This window comes from Bemisia tabaci, chromosome 2 (genome assembly GCF_918797505.1).
Source record: "Bemisia tabaci chromosome 2, PGI_BMITA_v3".
NCBI lineage: Eukaryota > Metazoa > Arthropoda > Insecta > Hemiptera > Aleyrodidae > Bemisia > Bemisia tabaci.
Genome location: NC_092794.1, coordinates 1743781 through 1762329, shown reverse-complemented (window position 1 = coordinate 1762329; position 18549 = coordinate 1743781). Strand labels below are relative to the sequence as shown.

Below are 18549 nucleotides of genomic sequence, written 5' to 3'. Positions count from 1 at the left end.
CTTTTTACAGCGTTGCCATATTGAACAATAATCCCTATACAACGCTGTAATTTAATTCATATTTTTCTGCACAATCATGCAACGCTGTTGGATAATTTACTGGCCTAAAGTCGCTATTTTTACCCTACTATGCGCGATGACCGACCCCTCCCATTGACTCGATCCACCGTGCGCCGCCTTCTTCCGGGAGGAACCCAATCAAATACCTTTCTGGGCAACCGACTATCTGCCATTCTCTGCACGTGTCCATACCAAACCAGCTGCCTGGTTTTGATATCGTGCACAATATCTTTCTCAACTCCCATTATCTCACGCACTCGTTCATTACGAACGCGCTCTCTCCGCGAGATCCCTGCAGACCTTCGCCAAAAGTCCATTTCGGTTGCCCGTAAGATATCCTCAGATCTTTTCTTCAATTGCCAGACCTCACTCCCGTACGTAATTGTGCTCTTCACGATGGCGCTGTAAATTCTCCGTTTATTTTCCTTCGAGATTCTCTGATCCCAGAGAACCCCGTTTAACATCGCGATGGCTTTTCTTCCTTGCAAATTACGTTCTCTGATGGCCCGATCAAACTTCCCATCTTGGGTCAGCCATACTCCAAGGTATTTATACTCTTCACATCCGTTGATGCACCGGCCATCCTCCAACTCTATACCTTGCTGATTACCACCAATAACCAATTTTTCAGTTTTGGAGACACTAACATCAAGGCCCCATAATCGATATTCCTCCACTAACTTGCGTGTCATATAATCTGCATCTTCTTCGTCTTGCGCTACCACCACTTGATCATCAGCAAAGCAAAGAGTATAGAGTGTGCCACCATCTTCAGCGGGACGCGCCCATATTTGCACATTTCCTCTTCCATTCTTTCAATGCGGTTTCCAGATAAATTTTAAACAAGGTTGGCGACAGGCAACACTCTTGTTTTAATCCCTTAGTTACAAAAAATCCGGGGGATAAGCCCCCGTGTGATTTAATCCTAGCATACGTCCCATTATAAAATTCCTTAATAGCATTCACCAACCCCCCACTAAAACCACTTTTGTTCAAGGCTTCCTAAAGTTTCACTAACGGCACACTATCGTAGGCTTTCTGCAGGTCCACAAACACCAAATGCAACCCCTGGCCCACCATCATTTTCTTTTCGATCACTTGGGTGATGGTAAATAAATGATCGATCGTTGATCTCCCTGCTCTGAAACCGGCTTGCTCCTCCGCTTCATGTTCTTTCCATTCCTCCTCGATCTTCGCTTTCAGAATCTTGCCATATATCTTGCTCAGCGTTCCTGGGCCTCTACATTAAAAGAGAGAAATATCCTCGACGAAGGTTTCGTTCCACCATCCAGAATTTCTAGGGGAGGGGGGGGGGGGGTTCGTGATACTATTTTCAATTCGGGGGGGGGGGGGCAGGGCCCTTTTTCGAATGCCCATGATTGCGACGCATGGGGCACCGTTAATGCGGGATCACTCCCACATCTGAAAATGTATGTCTGCAACATTGGTGGGTATCGTCATGACTCTTTGCTGTATGAAGTAATGTATTTGGACTTACTCGGATGAGGACGGTGTTAGAATACTTGGATGCGGTGATTTTCCCGGTCGCAGACGAGAATGTTGCCATTGGACATGACAGCTACTCCTTCGAGACCCTTGAATTCCCCGTCCCCGGAGCCCCAGCAACCGAACGCCTTCAGGAAACTCCCGTCTGGATTGAATATCTGGATCCGGTTGTTCCCCGAATCGCCTACAGAGATGAATCCCTGGTCGTCCACTGCCACTCCTCTGCAACAGGATTCACAAAGGCACATAAGAAATGATGCAATAACAAGCTTTATTTTCTACCCCGAAATTGTTTTTGAAAGAGCAATTACTTTGGAACAATAGAGAGGTTAGATGAAAGCGAAATACGAAGAAGACAAATAATAGAAGAATCGGGATGGATTTGGGGAGCGTAACCCTTGGATTGAAAAAATAATCAATCGTCTCTGGTGACGTAATTCATATAAGATTTGACAAGCCGATTATAGATAGTTCTAATCAAAACAATACGGATTTTTTTTAAATTGAGGTTTAAAATCGCCATCAACATTGATCATATAATTATGTAGCATAGGTAAAGCAGGAAAAAAAGCAGGATATAGTTTGCGAGGAAAACTCTTCTACAATAATCGTCATTCTCTACGAGCTGATATCCGAGCAGGCAAATAGAGAAAAGAGCTTGCAAAAATTCCGGGTGGCTATACAGTATCAGTGAAGCCTGTGTAATTTTTAACGCTGAATCCGAATTTTAACTTAGCGTCAGAAATGCAGACTGGAAAGTTGCTAAGTTAGGAAACATATGGCGTAAAATTGGCTATTTTTACGAAGTATGGCCTGTAACACGCGAAGAGTTGATCTAACGAAGGAATGAGCAATTTTCAAAATTAGAGCTGGTTAAATACCAAAACAAATTCCTAATATGCATTTTTTTGCTCAAGACAAGATGAAACCTGCTAGAGGGTGCCAAATTTTGGAAAATGAGCATTTTTCGCGGTGTTTGACCATCGTTTCCTATTCAAGGCCGATATATAGGGTTACTAGGGGACGGCCCTCTTGATTCCGTTAATTCACAGTCATCGGCACATAGAACCCTCAAAAGCATTATGGATCTTAATGCGCTTTATCTCAAATTTATTATTCAAATCAAAATCAAAGCAGAAGAATCGCTTTGCATATCCAGGAAGGCATGGCTTCTAACCTCTTGATTCAAGAAGTTCGCAACATTGCAAAATTGTAGTTCGAGAGACCATTTTCTTATCTTACTTTAATAAAAAGGCTAAGCTGATTTTCATGTGTTCGTCGCTATCTTTGTTCTCATGGGTCGATCAATTAGCCAATCAGAAAACGTCATTGCATTGGCTAAATTTTGGCTTCATTATATTTTGGCCTTTCTAAATTATCGAGGTTATTCGATAAAGCGGAATATATCGCGATACATCGGGACAAAACGTGACGGATCGCAATGAACGGAATAAATATGGATGTAATGAGTTAAGATAAAGCGTTTTGGAATAGATCAGGATATAACGGGATAGGTACATCGATATTTACTGGGATGTACTGCATTGAAATGGTGTAAACCAGGATAAATCGGGATACATTGCACCACATCGTAAACGTGACGGATCAGACTGAAACGGAATAAATTTGGATGTAATGGGCTAGGATAAAGTGTTTTGAAATAGATCAGGATATAACGGGATACATCGATATTTACTGGGATAGACATGCGGAAATCGGAATAAAACGTGAATAATCAGGATAAATCTGGATTTACTGGGATACACTGTAGTGAGGTTGTATAAACCAGGATAAATCGGGATACATTGCATTAAGTACATCGTAAACGTGACGGATTGGAATGAAACGGAATGAGTCGGAATGTAATGCAATAAGAGGAGTTCGATAGGTGTAGATTAGGAGGCAACGGGAAACGTATAGAGATGAAATAGTATACAGACCGTGGGCCAGCAAGGGGTAACCCTCCCTCCCCCCCCCCCCCCCTGGGGAATTTTGAAGGTGGTGATTTTCTTGAAGCTCTCGACCAGTAGAATAAGATTTTTCTTGTTCACGCGAATTCTATCGTGGTGGGGGGGAGGGGAGTAAGCCTCCCCTAAACCCCCCAAAATTGCTCAGAATTCCGACTTTTCCGCGAATTTTCCCATTTTTCTCGAAAAGGCTTGATTGTAGGGCAAAACTTTAAATAACCATTCTGAAAACTCGTAAAATTTTGGTCCAGAAAAGTTTTAAGTGACTTTCGCCATTACCCGCGGTCCCCCAAAATGGGGGGGGGGGGGCTTAAAATGTCAAAATATCTCAAATTTCCGCGAAAATGACCGTTGCGCCGCGATTTCTCGCCAATAACAAGGAGAATGTTGGTAATATCGTAAAATTGTTTACCCTAAAATGATAGAGCATTAATTTTTCATACGAGGGGCGGCCTGACCCCTCGTGGGGGGGGAGGGGGCCCCCCAGCAGTACCCACCCTATAGAAACCGTCAAGATTGGCCGCTTCCTTGAAGTAGCGTTATGCGCAAAAATGGGCGGCAAAATGAAAACAAGTGGCGTTTTTTCTGAGAGAACATCAGTGTGACTTCTTGTGGGAGGTGAAAGGGGGGAGGGAGGTACACCCTCCTCCCTCCCCCTCCCCCTCTCCCTCTCCCCAAAAAATGATCACGAAAAACGTTGATTAAACGCGAAAATTCCACTTTGTAAGACGACTTTCAGGGCTTGTCATTAGGACGCTTACACTAACGTAATTTAACGAGGGGGGGGAGGGGAGAAGGGCTTATCCTCCCCCTCCTCTTCCACCCCCTCCCCTTCCCACAAAAAATAATCACGAAAAAATGTAAATAAACGCGAAAATTCCATACACTAAAAGGCGACTTTCAGGGCGTGTCATTGTCACGCTCACACTAATATAATTTAATGAGGGGAGGGGGGGCATTAGACATCTCAGCCTCCCCAGCCATCATTGAAAAAGGGTGGGGGAGGGGTAATTTAAAAACGTCACTTGCTTAATAATAGGAGGGACGGGGAAACCTAGCTGCAGTAAGAACTATTTTATTTTTTGGAAATTACTGAAACTGAGGGTTCAGCTTATTCATAATTGACGGAAATGTACATTCTTAAGCTTATGTCAACATTTTCGAAACGTTTAGAGAATAGGCTCAAAGTGTATTGGATCGTTTGCCGAAGTATTCAATCATTCATTTGGACACAGACAGATACTGCAGTGATAAATCTATCAAAAACATTATTATGAGGGGGACAAGGGGATACTTTTTCATGAAAGGACCCCCAACCAAAATACCCCGTAGTTTGAAAAGTACTTTAGGCAGGTGTAAAAACAAGAACCAACTCATCGATCTATTCTTAATTGAATGGAGCTGAAAGAAATACGCCCAATATTCTCACAGGAAAAAGTATATTTAAGGCATGGAGAAGGGTCTACCCAGATTACTTCCGCTGACGGTGTGAGAGTTGACCTCACCTTGCAAACTCAATACAAATCATACCAATAAGAAGCAAACACTTAAATAATTTTTTCTTTCTCCGAGTCAAACTATCTCGATAATTATCTGTCTGTGACCAAATGAATGATTGAATTCTTCGGCAAACGATCCAATACACTTTGAGCCTATTCTCTAAACGTTTCGAAAATGTTTAAATAAGCTTAAGAATGCACATTTCCGTCAATTATGAATAAGCTGAACCCTCAGTTTCAGTAATTTCCAAAAAATAAAATAATATCTCGATGTTCCCTGATTTAATTACGTATCCCCTCAAATCTTAAAATTCTCCTACTGCAGCTAGGTTTCCCCGTCCCTCCAATTATTAAGCAAGTGACGTTTTTAAATTACCCCTCCCCCACCCTTTTTTAATGATGGCTGGGGAGGCTGAGATGTCTAATGCCCCCCCTCCCCTCATTAAATTATACAGGGTGATCCAAAAGTCCCTTCCACCCCCTCTAACTTATTACCTAATTGAGATAAAGATTTGAAACATGGGGGATATTCCTAGGTCAAAGGGAGCTACTTTTTAGGCCCCCCTAAAATTTTCAGGGGGGCCCCCAACTTGTAATTTTCAAATAAGAAGACCCCCTTTGTGATAGCTCGTTCGAAAGAGCATAAACAAAGAAAACTTTTCGCGCAAACCCGAAGTCAATATCTCAAACCGTTTCAAAATGGCGGCCGGTTAAAGTTCAAAATGGCCGAAAATTCACACCGGTTATTTGTCGATGGATTTGCGCGAAAATCGGTATATGGGGGTATTTTGACACGAGAAAAACGAATTTGACGTTAGATTTTCAAAAAAACCAAAATTTCCAAAATGGCCGCCAGTTAAAGTTCAAAATGACCAAAAATTGATTTTTTTATAAATCTAAGTTCAAATTTGTTTATTTTATGCCAAAATACTCTCAAATTCCAAGTTTTAGGCAAATCCATCAGGAAAAAACCGAGTTGAAAATTTTCGGCCATTTTAAACTTTAACCGGCGGCCATTTTGGAAATTTTGGTTTTTTTTGAAAATCTAACGTCAAATTCGTTTTTCTCGTGTCAAAATACCCCTACATACCGATTTTCGCGCAAATCCATCGACAAATAACCGGTGTGAATTTTCGGCCATTTTGAACTTTAACCGGCCGCCATTTTGAAACGGTTTGAGATATTGACTTCGGGTTTGCGCGAAAAGTTTTCTTTGTTTATGCTCTTTCGAACGAGCTATCACAAAGGGGGTCTTCTTATTAGAAAATTAAAAGTTGGGGGCCGTTGCCCCCCCAAGGGGGGCCCCCCTGAAAATTTTAGGGGGGCCAAAAAGTAGCTCCCTTTGACCGAGGAATATCCCCCAAGTTTCAAATCTTTACCTCAATTAGGTAGAAAGTTAGAGGGGGTGGAAGGGACTTTTGGATCACCCTGTATTAGTGTGAGCGTGACAATGACACGCCCTGAAAGTCGCCTTTTAGAGTATGGAATTTTCGCGTTTATTTACATTTTTTCGTGATTATTTTTTGAGGGAAGGGGAGGGGGTGGAAGAGGAGGGGGAGGATAAGCCCTTCTCCCCTCCCCCCCCCCTCGTTAAATTACGTTAGTGTAAGCGTCCTAATGACAAGCCCTGAAAGTCGTCTTACAAAGTGGAATTTTCGCGTTTAATCAACGTTTTTCGTGATCATTTTTTGGGGAGAGGGAGAGGGGGAGGGGGAGGGAGGAGGGTGTACCTCCCTCCCCCCTTTCACCTCCCACAAGAAGTCACACTGATGTTCTCTCAGAAAAAACGCCACTTGTTTTCATTTTGCCGCCCATTTTTGCGCATAACGCTACTTCAAGGAAGCGGCCAATCTTGACGGTTTCTATAGGGTGGGTACTGCTGGGGGGCCCCCTCCCCCCCCACGAGGGGTCAGGCCGCCCCTCGTATGAAAAATTAATGCTCTATCATTTTAGGGTAAACAATTTTACGATATTACCAACATTCTCCTTGTTATTGGCGAGAAATCGCGGCGCAACGGTCATTTTCGCGGAAATTTGAGATATTTTGACATTTTAAGCCCCCCCCCCCCCATTTTGGGGGACCGCGGGTAATGGCGAAAGTCACTTAAAACTTTTCTGGACCAAAATTTTACGAGTTTTCAGAATGGTTATTTGAAGTTTTGCCCTACAATCAAGCCTTTTCGAGAAAAATGGGAAAATTCGCGGAAAAGTCGGAATTCTGAGCAATTTTGGGGGGTTGAGAGGGGGCTTACTCCCCTCCCCCCCCCACCACGATATAATTCGCGTAAACAAGAAAAATCTTATTCTACTGGTCGAGAGCTTCAAGAAAATCATCACATTCAAAATTCCCCGGGGGGGGGGGGGGGGAGGGTTACCCCTTGCTGGCCCACGGTCTAATACATCGATATTTACCAGGATAAATGCGGATCGAATCGGAATAAAATGTGAATAATCAGGGTGAATCTGGATAAAATGGTGTATAATAGGAGTACATTTGGACCGCGTTAGACAGAAAGGAACCAAGCCACATCAACTATTGCCAAATTTAATCGGGAAATTTAATTTTATACATGAAAACGGTTGTGTGGATTTTTGTGCAAATTTCAGTGAATTTTCTCAATGACATAAAGCAAAGTCCTTAAACTTTTCAAAGGAATCCGCACAAACGTTCTCTCGGAAAAAATAAAATTTCCCTGTTAAATTTGGCAATAGCTGATGTTGCTTGTTTCCTTTCTGTTTAGCGCGGTCCATTTGTTGTAAGAGGAAAATTTGCAACCTTTCCCTTGCCGAAAATGCAAAGGGGAATATGCAAAATTGGCAAAAATTTTCCCTCTCATGGATTTTCACCAATTTTGGATCTGTCATTCCTCGCATAGGATACGCCATTTCCCAGAAGTTCATTCCGCGTAGCAGGGTTGGCAAGTTGAAAACCGTTGAGTTCCATATCAATCGACCGAAATAAGATATTGAGGCACGGTTTGCGCCAAAATTCTTCAAATATTGCGTTCTTTTGGAATATTTAGTCAATTTGATGGTTTAGGAGAATTAAGATTGTAATGATGAAGTTTTTCACACTATCTTAGCGGCAAATTTTTTTCAACCCCAGAACATTGTCCAGTGCCGGATTCTCGATTCGAATAAAGAGCTGTTCATTTTATTTTTCGTACCTCCTTTTCCGTACATTTTGATATATTACACCTCCCAGATAAACGATTGCTACGCGAGATATGCCGCAATCACACGCTGAATGAGGGAGCTGAATGTGGCTTTAATGTGGAGGTCATCGGCCCGATGCCTGATTTTGGCGCGTGGCGCGCAAAATTCAGCTACGATTATCTCAGCAACCATCGGACTAATGTTAGATTTGTCTGAACTATTCGAGTAGATTTGATACACATCTGATTGAAAGTAACTCGAATTTGCTAAATTTCAGCCGTTGGGCGACGACTGTTGACTTCCACATTCAGCTGCTAAATTCAGCGTGTGATTGCGGCAATAGGTATGAGACATCAAAGTTTACGTTTGGCGCGCGTGCCGACTGGAATCCGGGCGCTCAGAGTAGTCTACACACCCCCTTCCTTGCCACTGACAAGCTTCACGAGGTCATTCTAAAGTATTGTCTTGCGTCATTTCCATTTCTGGCCTTTAAAAAGTTCTCCGATGAATTTTTAGGGGCATCGCTTAGTCCATTGTTGCCAGTTTTGACCCATTTTAAGTTTTTTCAATTTTACTTACGTAAGTCTTAATTTAAACTGAAAACCGTATCCTTGCTTAGAAGGGGCGTAAAAAGTTCAATAAAAGTATCTCAACGTAACTTTTTTCTACGTTTTCATTGTCCTGAGTTTGAAGCTTCGTAAAAATCTGTCATAAAACTGCTTTACGCTCTAACACGGTTCAGCTTAGATACCCATGAAGAACGAATGTGAGATTCCTCATTGAGAAAATAACATAGGTACTAAAAATGAAAAGAAATTCCTTTAAGGTACCTAGTCAATAAACAGTAAAATTATCATTTTTTATGAATCCGGTTGTATTTCTACGGTACCTAATATTTTTTCTGCGAGTAATGTACAGCAAATATATCTCCATTGAGAGGACAATCTTGGGGTAAAAACGGTAAAATTTACGTAAAACGCGTCAATTAGCGAGAATTTTGGTAAGAAAAATGCCTAAAAATTACCGTATTTTTTTGAGGTGAGTTTTACACGTTTTGGCAAAATTTCCCATTCCGCAGATTAGGAAAAATTTTCGCTCCGTCCGCGGACGCACTGGCCAACTCCGTCATCCGCAAGCTGGTCGATGTGCTTGCTTAGCTAATTAGTAAAAAAGGTAGCGAGCCGAACATCATGAACATCGGAACACATGATCGGTGGAACATCTGATAATGATACCAGTTGTAAATTTAAATGCAGTCCATAGATACTTTGACCAACAAAGGGGTGCGTGCAAAACGGGCCATTCCAGGCTCGGATCGGATACTTTTGAGACTTACCCTATTCATTCACCAAACAATGTCCGATCTTTTCCCGAAGTTTCAAGCCTCCCAAAACTTTTGGGCAGACGCGGTGGGGGGGGGGGGGGGTCAAAAGTAAAAAGCAGTGAAATTTTCGCGAATTTGTTGACCGAAAACCAAGAAGTTTTGAAAGATGCAGTTGAGACGAGCGTTTCCAGCGTGACGAGAGGTTCCAGAAAATGTATAACATCATAGGGTTTTGTCAACTTCAGCTCGAGTTATCTTCTTCGAGGCGCCGGAACGCTAAAAAAAAGACTCCCCTTTTTTACATTCGGGCCGCTTCCAAAAAAAAGCAATTTTTTTAAATTTTTTCGCCCTTTTTTCCCCCTCTTCACTAAATTTGGTTCATTTGGTAGGTACCGAGATTGAGAATTTTTTTCAGCATGGAGTTTCTTTTGCTTTATTTTAAATTCAGGGTTGGAGCATTAAACTTTGGGTTAGAACATTAAACTCAGGGTTAGAGCATTAAATTCAGGGTTAGAGTATTAAATCAGGGAGAACCACACAAAGTTCTGTTTGGTTTCATTCGCCATCACCGATTCTCTAAAATACATTTTTTCAGACACCATTCCTGCAGAATGAAATGAGTTATTTAGGACATGTTTGTTAGTCACAGTAACTGACCTACACGTCATATACGTATAGAGAACCCAAATCAACCAAAAACTGAAAACCATAAATTTGACGCTTGGTTTTCTTTTGTATGAATAGGTCCGAAGACACGCCCAATTGATCCATTTTCCAAAAACATCATAATAACTTTTGGATTCTAAGTGTGTTAAAATAACTCTTTCTTTGATGAGGTTTCTATGCCTTGGGTAGTTAGGTAAATATTTTTTGCAAGCTCTTAATTAAACAAGATAGAGATGTAAAACTGACCTCGGGAACTTGAACTGTCCCTGTTCGGAGCCCTCAGTTCCGAAGGAGGACAAGACTCTACCATTCACATCAAAGACTTGGACTCGGTGGTTGTTGGAATCGCTGACAATGACACGATTTGTGTTCGAGATAGCGATATAATGTGGATGTTCCAGTTGACCTAATTTGCTTCCATTTGATCCAAATTTTCCGACAAAAGTCCCGTCTGATTGAAAAACCTATCATATCATTTAAACATTATTTTTACTTCAAGGAAATTATCGAAAATTGGGGCATTCAAGAACTTCAAACTGAAGCAGCGCCTGGATTGCTATATCTTTACACACAACGCCCTTGTTACCATAGGCGCATTCACACGGTACATACCGAGCTGCTCGTCAGGCCACCTGAAGTGTAGCCTGAGGCGCAGCTCGACGAGCCCTTAAGCAAACGTGCTCCATAGTGAGGATAGAGAGCGCTTCGGTGGAGGGCTCGATGAGCTGCCTACAGCGGCCCGTCAAGCTGCACGTTAGGCGGCCTGATGAGCAGCTTGGCATGGCGTGTGGACGCGCCTTTAGGTAGATATTTCGACATCAATCTAGGTCTTTTCATTGAGATTCAACAGTCGACCCGCAAGTCATCAAATAGACACTTCAGGAGAGTGCAAGCACAGTATTTTCGTACTTTCACAAGTATATAGTATGTGGATATTCTTAACATATTTTACTATGACGATTGCGTTTCCAACGAAGAAATTATGGAGGTCGTGAATGTACTATTTTCCAATCCAACAGGGATTCTAAAATCTCAGCCCGTTTCACTCAAGCCTTTTCTATATAAAAGGATTACGTAACGCTCGAAACCTAACGCTGGTCGTGTCCGCTACCCCTTCCACTGCATCACCCCTCCCTGCGCATTCTGCTCCAACTCAATCCTGAGCTCTTACTCCACCCCCCTTTCTCTTCCGGCTTTTTGCCACTTCCCCTTTCCACTTTCCACTTTCTCCCAGCCATTTACTGTTTTTCCGGTTTTCTCTGAAACTTTGAGACGCCCTCCTTTGTGTTATGTGCGGTTTACCTAGGTACGTTTCCTCCTTCCTCCCCCTCCCCTCTGTTTTTCAGCTACACTTTTTTTCAATTAAGTACTCATGTGATTTCACTAATTTTTCTTCTTTTTGTGTTTCAGAAAGGGCTCTTTGTAAAATTGCTTTCTATCTTATGGTAAAGTAGTCTCTACATGAGAAACCCTCTTTAGATGCCTAAAATATGAAGGGAAGCGGACCTTAGAAGGCGCGGAGCACTCTAAAGAGGGGAGGAGAGGTTGTGTATTCCTCCTAGTTTGTGTTTTGTTTTTACAACTCGCTCCTCATACAATAAATGTATTATTCACCCCATTAATTTATTCCAAAAATTGTCTCCTACAGTTTGGGTGGTTCCTGAAGTTAAAGCCATTCCGCATTGTTAAGATACAGGACTGAAACGTTAAAGATCAAAAAGGCGAAGTCACTTGTTACAACTTTCGGAGAAGTGTAATAAAAGGTAACTTTTTTCTGACATCATTATTGTTTTTGAGCAAAAACCTTATAATGACGCTCAAGAGAATCGTGATTACCTACAGATAAATTTGAAAATGTAAAGTCGATATTACTGCGCATAATATCTAGATGAAAAAATAGATTTGAGCTTTTTCATCCTAACCTTTTTCCACCATTATAAATCCTACAAGGCTTGGATCGTATGACTTAGGTGAGTGGTGTAATTTCAGATTTTTTCTTTTTTAAACAGTTAATCTAGAAATAGCACAATTATTAAAATACCCATTAAATTTTAATTTTAGAGAATATCTTTGTTTTCCATTGCCTACATGTAGCATAAAAAACATTGTTCATTGGTAGCATTATCTCAGATCTGGCAATAGTCCTCTCGTGTGCTTGTTATACTACGTTTACACTTCAGACAGTCTTCTTAGGCTTAGGATATCTCTGGTTATAAACCGTCGATAATTTTGTTTAAATGTTTCATTCTTTAAATATTCTATAAGTTATCTCCTAAGCAACAGAGACTGTGAAAAATTCTTAAAAAAAAATTGAAAATTTAAATTTGTATGAAAAAACTCTGAATAAAATTATTAAATTTTACGAAGAAGGAATACACCCTTCTTTGGATTTTTTACATAAAATTTGCGATAAATGTTTAAGTACAATAACCGTTGAAGAAAACTGTTACAAAACTCTTAGAAATGATACACTGGGTTTTAACATTACTTTTACGTTTTTACTCCAAGAAAAATCGTTTAAAAAAATCAGGTTTTTTAATAGAGTTTATTCAGAACTGTTTTAACTTAAATTTCGGGTCTCGTAAATTTTACGTAAAAAATACCTTCAATGACTTCCTTCTTTGTAAATTTTAACAGTTCTTTTAGGAATCTGTTAAAAACAAATTTGAACAGCCGTTGCGAGTAGGGATTTTTTCAATCTGTAACCTCCGACAATCCCACTCCCGTAATCCTTTGTCCTAGGTGCTCCTTTTTCATTCGGTTCTTTCTCTGTCCTGCCCTCATTTTATGGTCCACCCCTATTTCCCTTGGTCCCAAAGACTTTATGAAGTCCTTGCAAACATGGTAAAAGTATTATTCATGACCTTTTGCCAGGATATTTAATTAGAGACAGGCAAATGGTAGCCAATCAGAAATGGATTCCATACGTCTTAACTCTCCTTGTAATGCATGGTTGCGAAAGCGTTTTCCTAAGATTCGATTGTCTTCGAAGAAATGTTGAGACCGCATACGTAAAATAAAGGAAAAGTTTTTAATTCGCCTTCTTTTCTCTTGATTTTTTCTTTTTATATGAATTAGTTACCTAATTGGTGCAGTCCATGGTATTGGTAGGTAAATTGTCTCTATTCTCTCGAGGCATGGGGGAGCATTCTCCCTTCATCTCACAAAAGTTAACGTGTATGAAGACGTCATGATCTATGATTTAAAAATGTATAAAATTGAATGTGAAATTGAAAATATTTTGTACCTGGATACGATGGTTTTCTTTATCACAAACATAAATAAAGCCTAGCGCGTCTGTTGTTACACCCCATGGGTAGTTGAATTTGCCATCAGTAGTTCCTTGACTGCCAAAAGCTCGCAAAAATCGACCGGAGGGATCTAATACCTATAAAATAGCGACACGAAACTACAGTAAAAATAGGATTTTAAGCACTGAAGCACTCCTTGACGTTGCATAAAAATGTAAATTTGTACGAAGGCGTTGACAGATGGCACAATACACACATGAATTTTTGAAAGGCGAGAAGTGGATGGTGTTGCCTCATAGTGCTTGAAAAAATGGACTCTTTTAAATATACAAGGGGAGGGCGGTATAAAAAGAATTAAAATGAGAATTTGCACGCAGATGATAATACAAATTTGGCACATGGACATGTAAATTAAAATTCCGAAAAGTATGGGATGCCAATTGATTGAACAACAATATTTTTGTAATATTAATTGATAAGCTTAGAGATATTGCGGATGAAAATATTTTCTTTTAACTTTTTAACATTTAACTCTAACATAATATATCGATGGCCAAAGTGTGACACCACGTAGGTATCTCCAAAATGCAAAATTTTTCGGATTGCCATAAAACTGTTTTTCCATCAATTTCATCCAAATCCGTTCAGAATGAATCGAAAAACCTGTTTCCCAAAATGTTAAAGTTCGTCCACCCGCCATTTTGTAACCGTGATATATATATATAATGACTTGTGGTTTGCGCGAAATGAACATCTGTTAGCGTTAAAGTATGTAATTCAGTTAAGGTATACATTAACTAGTTAAAGTATACATTAACTGAAGCAGCCAGTTAAAGTGTGTAATTAAATTTTTATTACACACTTTAACTAGTTACTTTATAGAATAACTAGTTAATTCATAGATTAACTGGGACGTGTCAGTTAAAGTATAAAAAGGGAGGAATCTTTGAGCCTCACTTTCGGAGGACATCCAAACATCGCCTCAAAAGGGCTCCTTTTGATACCCGAATGGAAGGCCCTGTTTTTTTGAAATTGGACATATCTCAGACCTTGACTCCATTTCGTTGTTCCGTTGTCTTTACACCATGCAAAGACCATATTCTTGACGTCTTGATTTGCCCTCTCTACACTCCCTTGACCCTGACTATGTCTCGGTTTACCGTGCACAATTTTTAATTCAGCCCACATTTCCCTCGGACACTCTATCACTGAATTGCAAATTTCCCGGCCGTTATCCGACTGTAATACTGCTGGGACTCCAAAAATCGTGAAAATGTCTAGCAAGTTGTACGCAACCTCATCTGCTATTTTTGTCTTTAAAGCTCGCAAACTGACGAATTTAGAAAGATAGTCTTGATAATTTAAAATAAATTTGAATTCACCATCGGGATGCGACTGCAAATCAATCAAATCTAATTGACAGCGACTATTTACGTGGGGAAAAATTATAGGTTTTACAACAATGCCCCTTTTCATGACGTTCTTCTTAACCTGACAAGTTTCACTAAAGTCTAAAAAATTTTAACTTGGGCTTGAGTAATGTTTTTATAACGGACATTCAGTTCGTGCATCATGAATAGTCGTTTGTTTTTGTTTTGATCATTTGACTTGATTCAATTGTGACTTTCACACTTTACCTGTGAGCCGCCTGTTATTCTATAGAATAACTTGTTAGAGTGTGCAACCCACAAAAATTCTATACTTCAACTGGCCGTTTCAGTTAATGTATACTTTAACTAGTTAATGTATACATTAACGGATTACATACTTTAAACGCTAACATATCCATTAATGGACTGTTCAAGCCTGCCATTATTTAAGGCTGTCGAGTCAGCTTGATAGGAAAGGCAATGTTCCGCATAGCAGTAATAAAATGGTTTACAGGGCAACAGGTACTCTCAATTCATATTTTTATGCATCATTTGGCACACCAAGCCGATGATTTTTACAGCCCATTTTTTACAGAGTCTTAAGCAGCTCCTCCTCCATGAGGCATTTTATTCTATCGATGAATTCCTAATGTAATGCATTCTAAATGTATAAAAATTATGGACGTGTACCTATCATAGCTATCGATTGGCTAATCTATACTAAATAAATAATATATGACCAGAGTGAGGTAGCTCCCTCAAACTAAAGGAGAATCAAGCGAAAACACTCCAATTTTGTTGTATCTCCCGATCTATGCGGGGCCAATCAAGAACCACTGTCTATCAACCAATCAAGAATGGCCATCGCTACTGGTGGTAGTTACTCGTATCTCTCTCTCGTTGTTTGGCGTTCTTTTCTCTATGGATTCTGCTTGTACTCATGTCGTTCTCGAATTTGAATAAAGGAGTCGATAATGTATCTAAATCATTGTAGTTTCGTTCCGTTATTTCGTTAGGGGTCGGCCAGCTGATATGCGCTATCATCCAGAAATGTAATACCCCTGCATCTTTGGAATTTCAATTCAAATTTTCTTTGCACAGTCCTACGACATCGACCACGTCTTGTTCCATTCAAATCATCTCTGTACGCACAATTTTGCGGCACCACCTAACCCTTGCACCCTACTATTAATTCGTATTTGTATGCACTTTTGGGCATCATTCGTCTCCATGCGCCCCGGAGTGCATCCTAACCTCTTTTACCAGTCTGTGGAACAATATCATAGTATCTGATTTGATGACCTAGAGATAGGAGGGTTAATCAATACTAGCCGTTCTGGACGCGCTTTGCGCGTCCGTCACGGCCAGCCAAGGGACTGGGCCCCCTGGACCCCGATCATTCGCTACGCGAGTGGCATTCGGCTCGCTCCGCGAGCCATTTTTCTCAGTGATTGGACATTTGATCACTAAGATGTATACATTTTGGAGACTCTGGAGGCAAAAATGATTTTGTCACAGAGCCTTGTTGCCGGAGCATACCATCATTTGCACGTGAATAGATGTGTGGAGATGAAGCGATGATGGGGATCGATCATTTCTTCAAAAACGCATTTGACTGGGACGTCATCCCATCGGGTGGACAGTCCATGGATCTCCTTCCGCGATTTGACTTGCTGAAGTAGCAAAAGTTCATCTTTACCTCTTAAGAAGATTATCGGTGGCGTAGGGGTCTAAAAACTGCTCAACGATAGTATAGTTCGAGTTCCGAATCGCAATGAGCCCACTCATGTTTTTTTCTTATACTTTCATCGCATATAAATTTCTCTGATGTTTTTGTTTCATTCTCTCTGATTGCATATTAGTAATCATATCCTAATTTCATTTCCTTTCCCTTTCCTTTTTCCCTCTCTGTAGCATCTGTGTCCATTTACAATTATTATTTTAAAATAGCTCTCTCTTAGTATACAATTGATGCTTCAAACGGAATCAATTGTTTTAATGAAATTTCCGGCTAAATCATGGGTTTTCCCAGGAGGGCAGCCTCTCGTCCCTCCCGGACTCGATTGTTGCCAGATAAGTTGCTTTTTTAGCACTTTTCCCAATTCAAATCCATGTAAAATATTAAAATTTATCGCACAATCTGGCAACCTCTCGAGTGAAATAGAAAAAGGTAGAATCGCTGAAAGTCTGAATCCTTCGAAGTTTATATTAATGATAGTATATCGACTTTGATAGAAGTTGTCCTTGTTTATTCGTAGAAATGGTGCCACTAATTAAAATAGTGCACATTTTTTTACTTCTTATAATTACCTGAACTCTATGATTGTATCTGTCCGCAATGATGTATTGGCCTATTCTGTTGACGGCAATTCCTGCCAAACAATCAAATTCTCCCTCTGCGTTTCCATAGCTACCAAACTCTTTCAAGAAGATTCCATTGGAATCGAACACCTGTAACAGTGTAAATGAAAATTAGAAGTTGCCGATTTGGGCGCGCTTCGCGCACTCATCAAGGCTGGCTAGGGGCGTTGAGCCCCCTGGACCTCCGGTCACTCGCGACGCGAGTAACATTTGGCTCGCAGTCATTTTTTTTTTTTTTTGTAGTGGGTGTTTCATCACTATATACAATTATACATATATTTTAGAGACTCCAAGAACAAAATTGTAACGTCAAATAGCCCCGCGTGTCCGGGGCATGCCGCCATTTCCAAATTTATGAATATACTAGCTGTTCGGGGTGCGCTTACACCCCGACACGAGCTTCGCACGCCACTTTAAGGTGCGCTCAGAGTTGTCATCGAACTGCATGACGAATCAGCTCATAAGTTCTTCTAAATTTATTTTTTCCGCTGTTTTATCATTATTATTCATTATACCTAGTTTATTTTTTTTGAAACATTTGATAAATTAATGTTGTAATTTGTTATTTCGATACTTATATTTTTTAAGATTATTTATTGTTTTGTTATTTAAATCTGCATTTGACGAATGAAGATATCACTTATCAGACCCCCTTTGTGATACCTCGTTCAAAAGAGCATGAAAAAAGAAAATTTTTCGCGTAAACCCAAAGTCATTATCTCAAACCGTTTCGAAATGGCGGCCGGTCAAAGTTCAAAATGGCCGAAAATTGGCACCTCTGCTATTTGCACATGGATTTGCTTGAAACTCGCTATCTGAGGGTATTTTGGCACGAGAAAAACGAATTTGACGTTAGATTTTTAAAAAAAAAACCCTAATTTTTCTAAATGGCCGCCGGTTTAGGCTCAAAGTGGCCGAAAATTTGGCAAACTCGATTTCTTGCCACTGGATTCATCTGAAATTCGGCATCTGGGGGTATTTTGACCCGAGAAGAACGAATTCGACGTTAGATTTTTAAACAAACCCTAATTTTTCAAAATGGCCGCCGATTAAAGTTCAAAACGGTCAACAATTGGCAACCTCGACTTTTTGCCGATGGATTCACCTGAAACTCAGCTTATCGTTTTCTTCCTACCCAAATACCCCCAAACACTGATGCTCTTATGCTCTTTCGAACGAGGTATCACAAAGGGGGTCTTCTCATTTGAAAAAAAAAGTTAGGGTCCGTAACCCCCAAAAATTTTTGGGGGGGGGGGGTCTACCCTACCTCAATTAGTTCAAAAGTTAGAGGGGGGGAGGGGACTTTTCGAACACCCTGTAGATCTATTTCATAGGTCTACTTTCTGTCAACTTCCCATTTGGAAAAAAGATTAAAAATTTATTGAAAGT

At 40.4% G+C, this 18549-nt stretch overlaps 1 protein-coding gene across 5 annotated transcripts in view; it reads right to left on the bottom strand.

Annotated features, from left to right (window-relative positions):
- Positions 1–1558: 1558 nt before the first annotated feature.
- Positions 1559–18549, bottom strand: part of tn (tripartite motif containing protein thin) — a 155420-nt gene continuing 138429 nt past the window's right edge. For all 5 annotated transcript variants that reach the window (XM_019049865.2, XM_019049864.2, XM_019049867.2 and 2 more), the window contains 4 exons: positions 17110–17250; positions 13426–13566; positions 10425–10642; positions 1559–1788 (listed from right to left, as the gene is read on the bottom strand). In XM_019049865.2, coding sequence (XP_018905410.2) covers positions 1575–1788; positions 10425–10642; positions 13426–13566; positions 17110–17250 — 714 coding nt within the window. In that variant the 3' untranslated portion in view covers positions 1559–1574. The remainder of the gene's footprint in view (positions 1789–10424; positions 10643–13425; positions 13567–17109; positions 17251–18549) is intronic.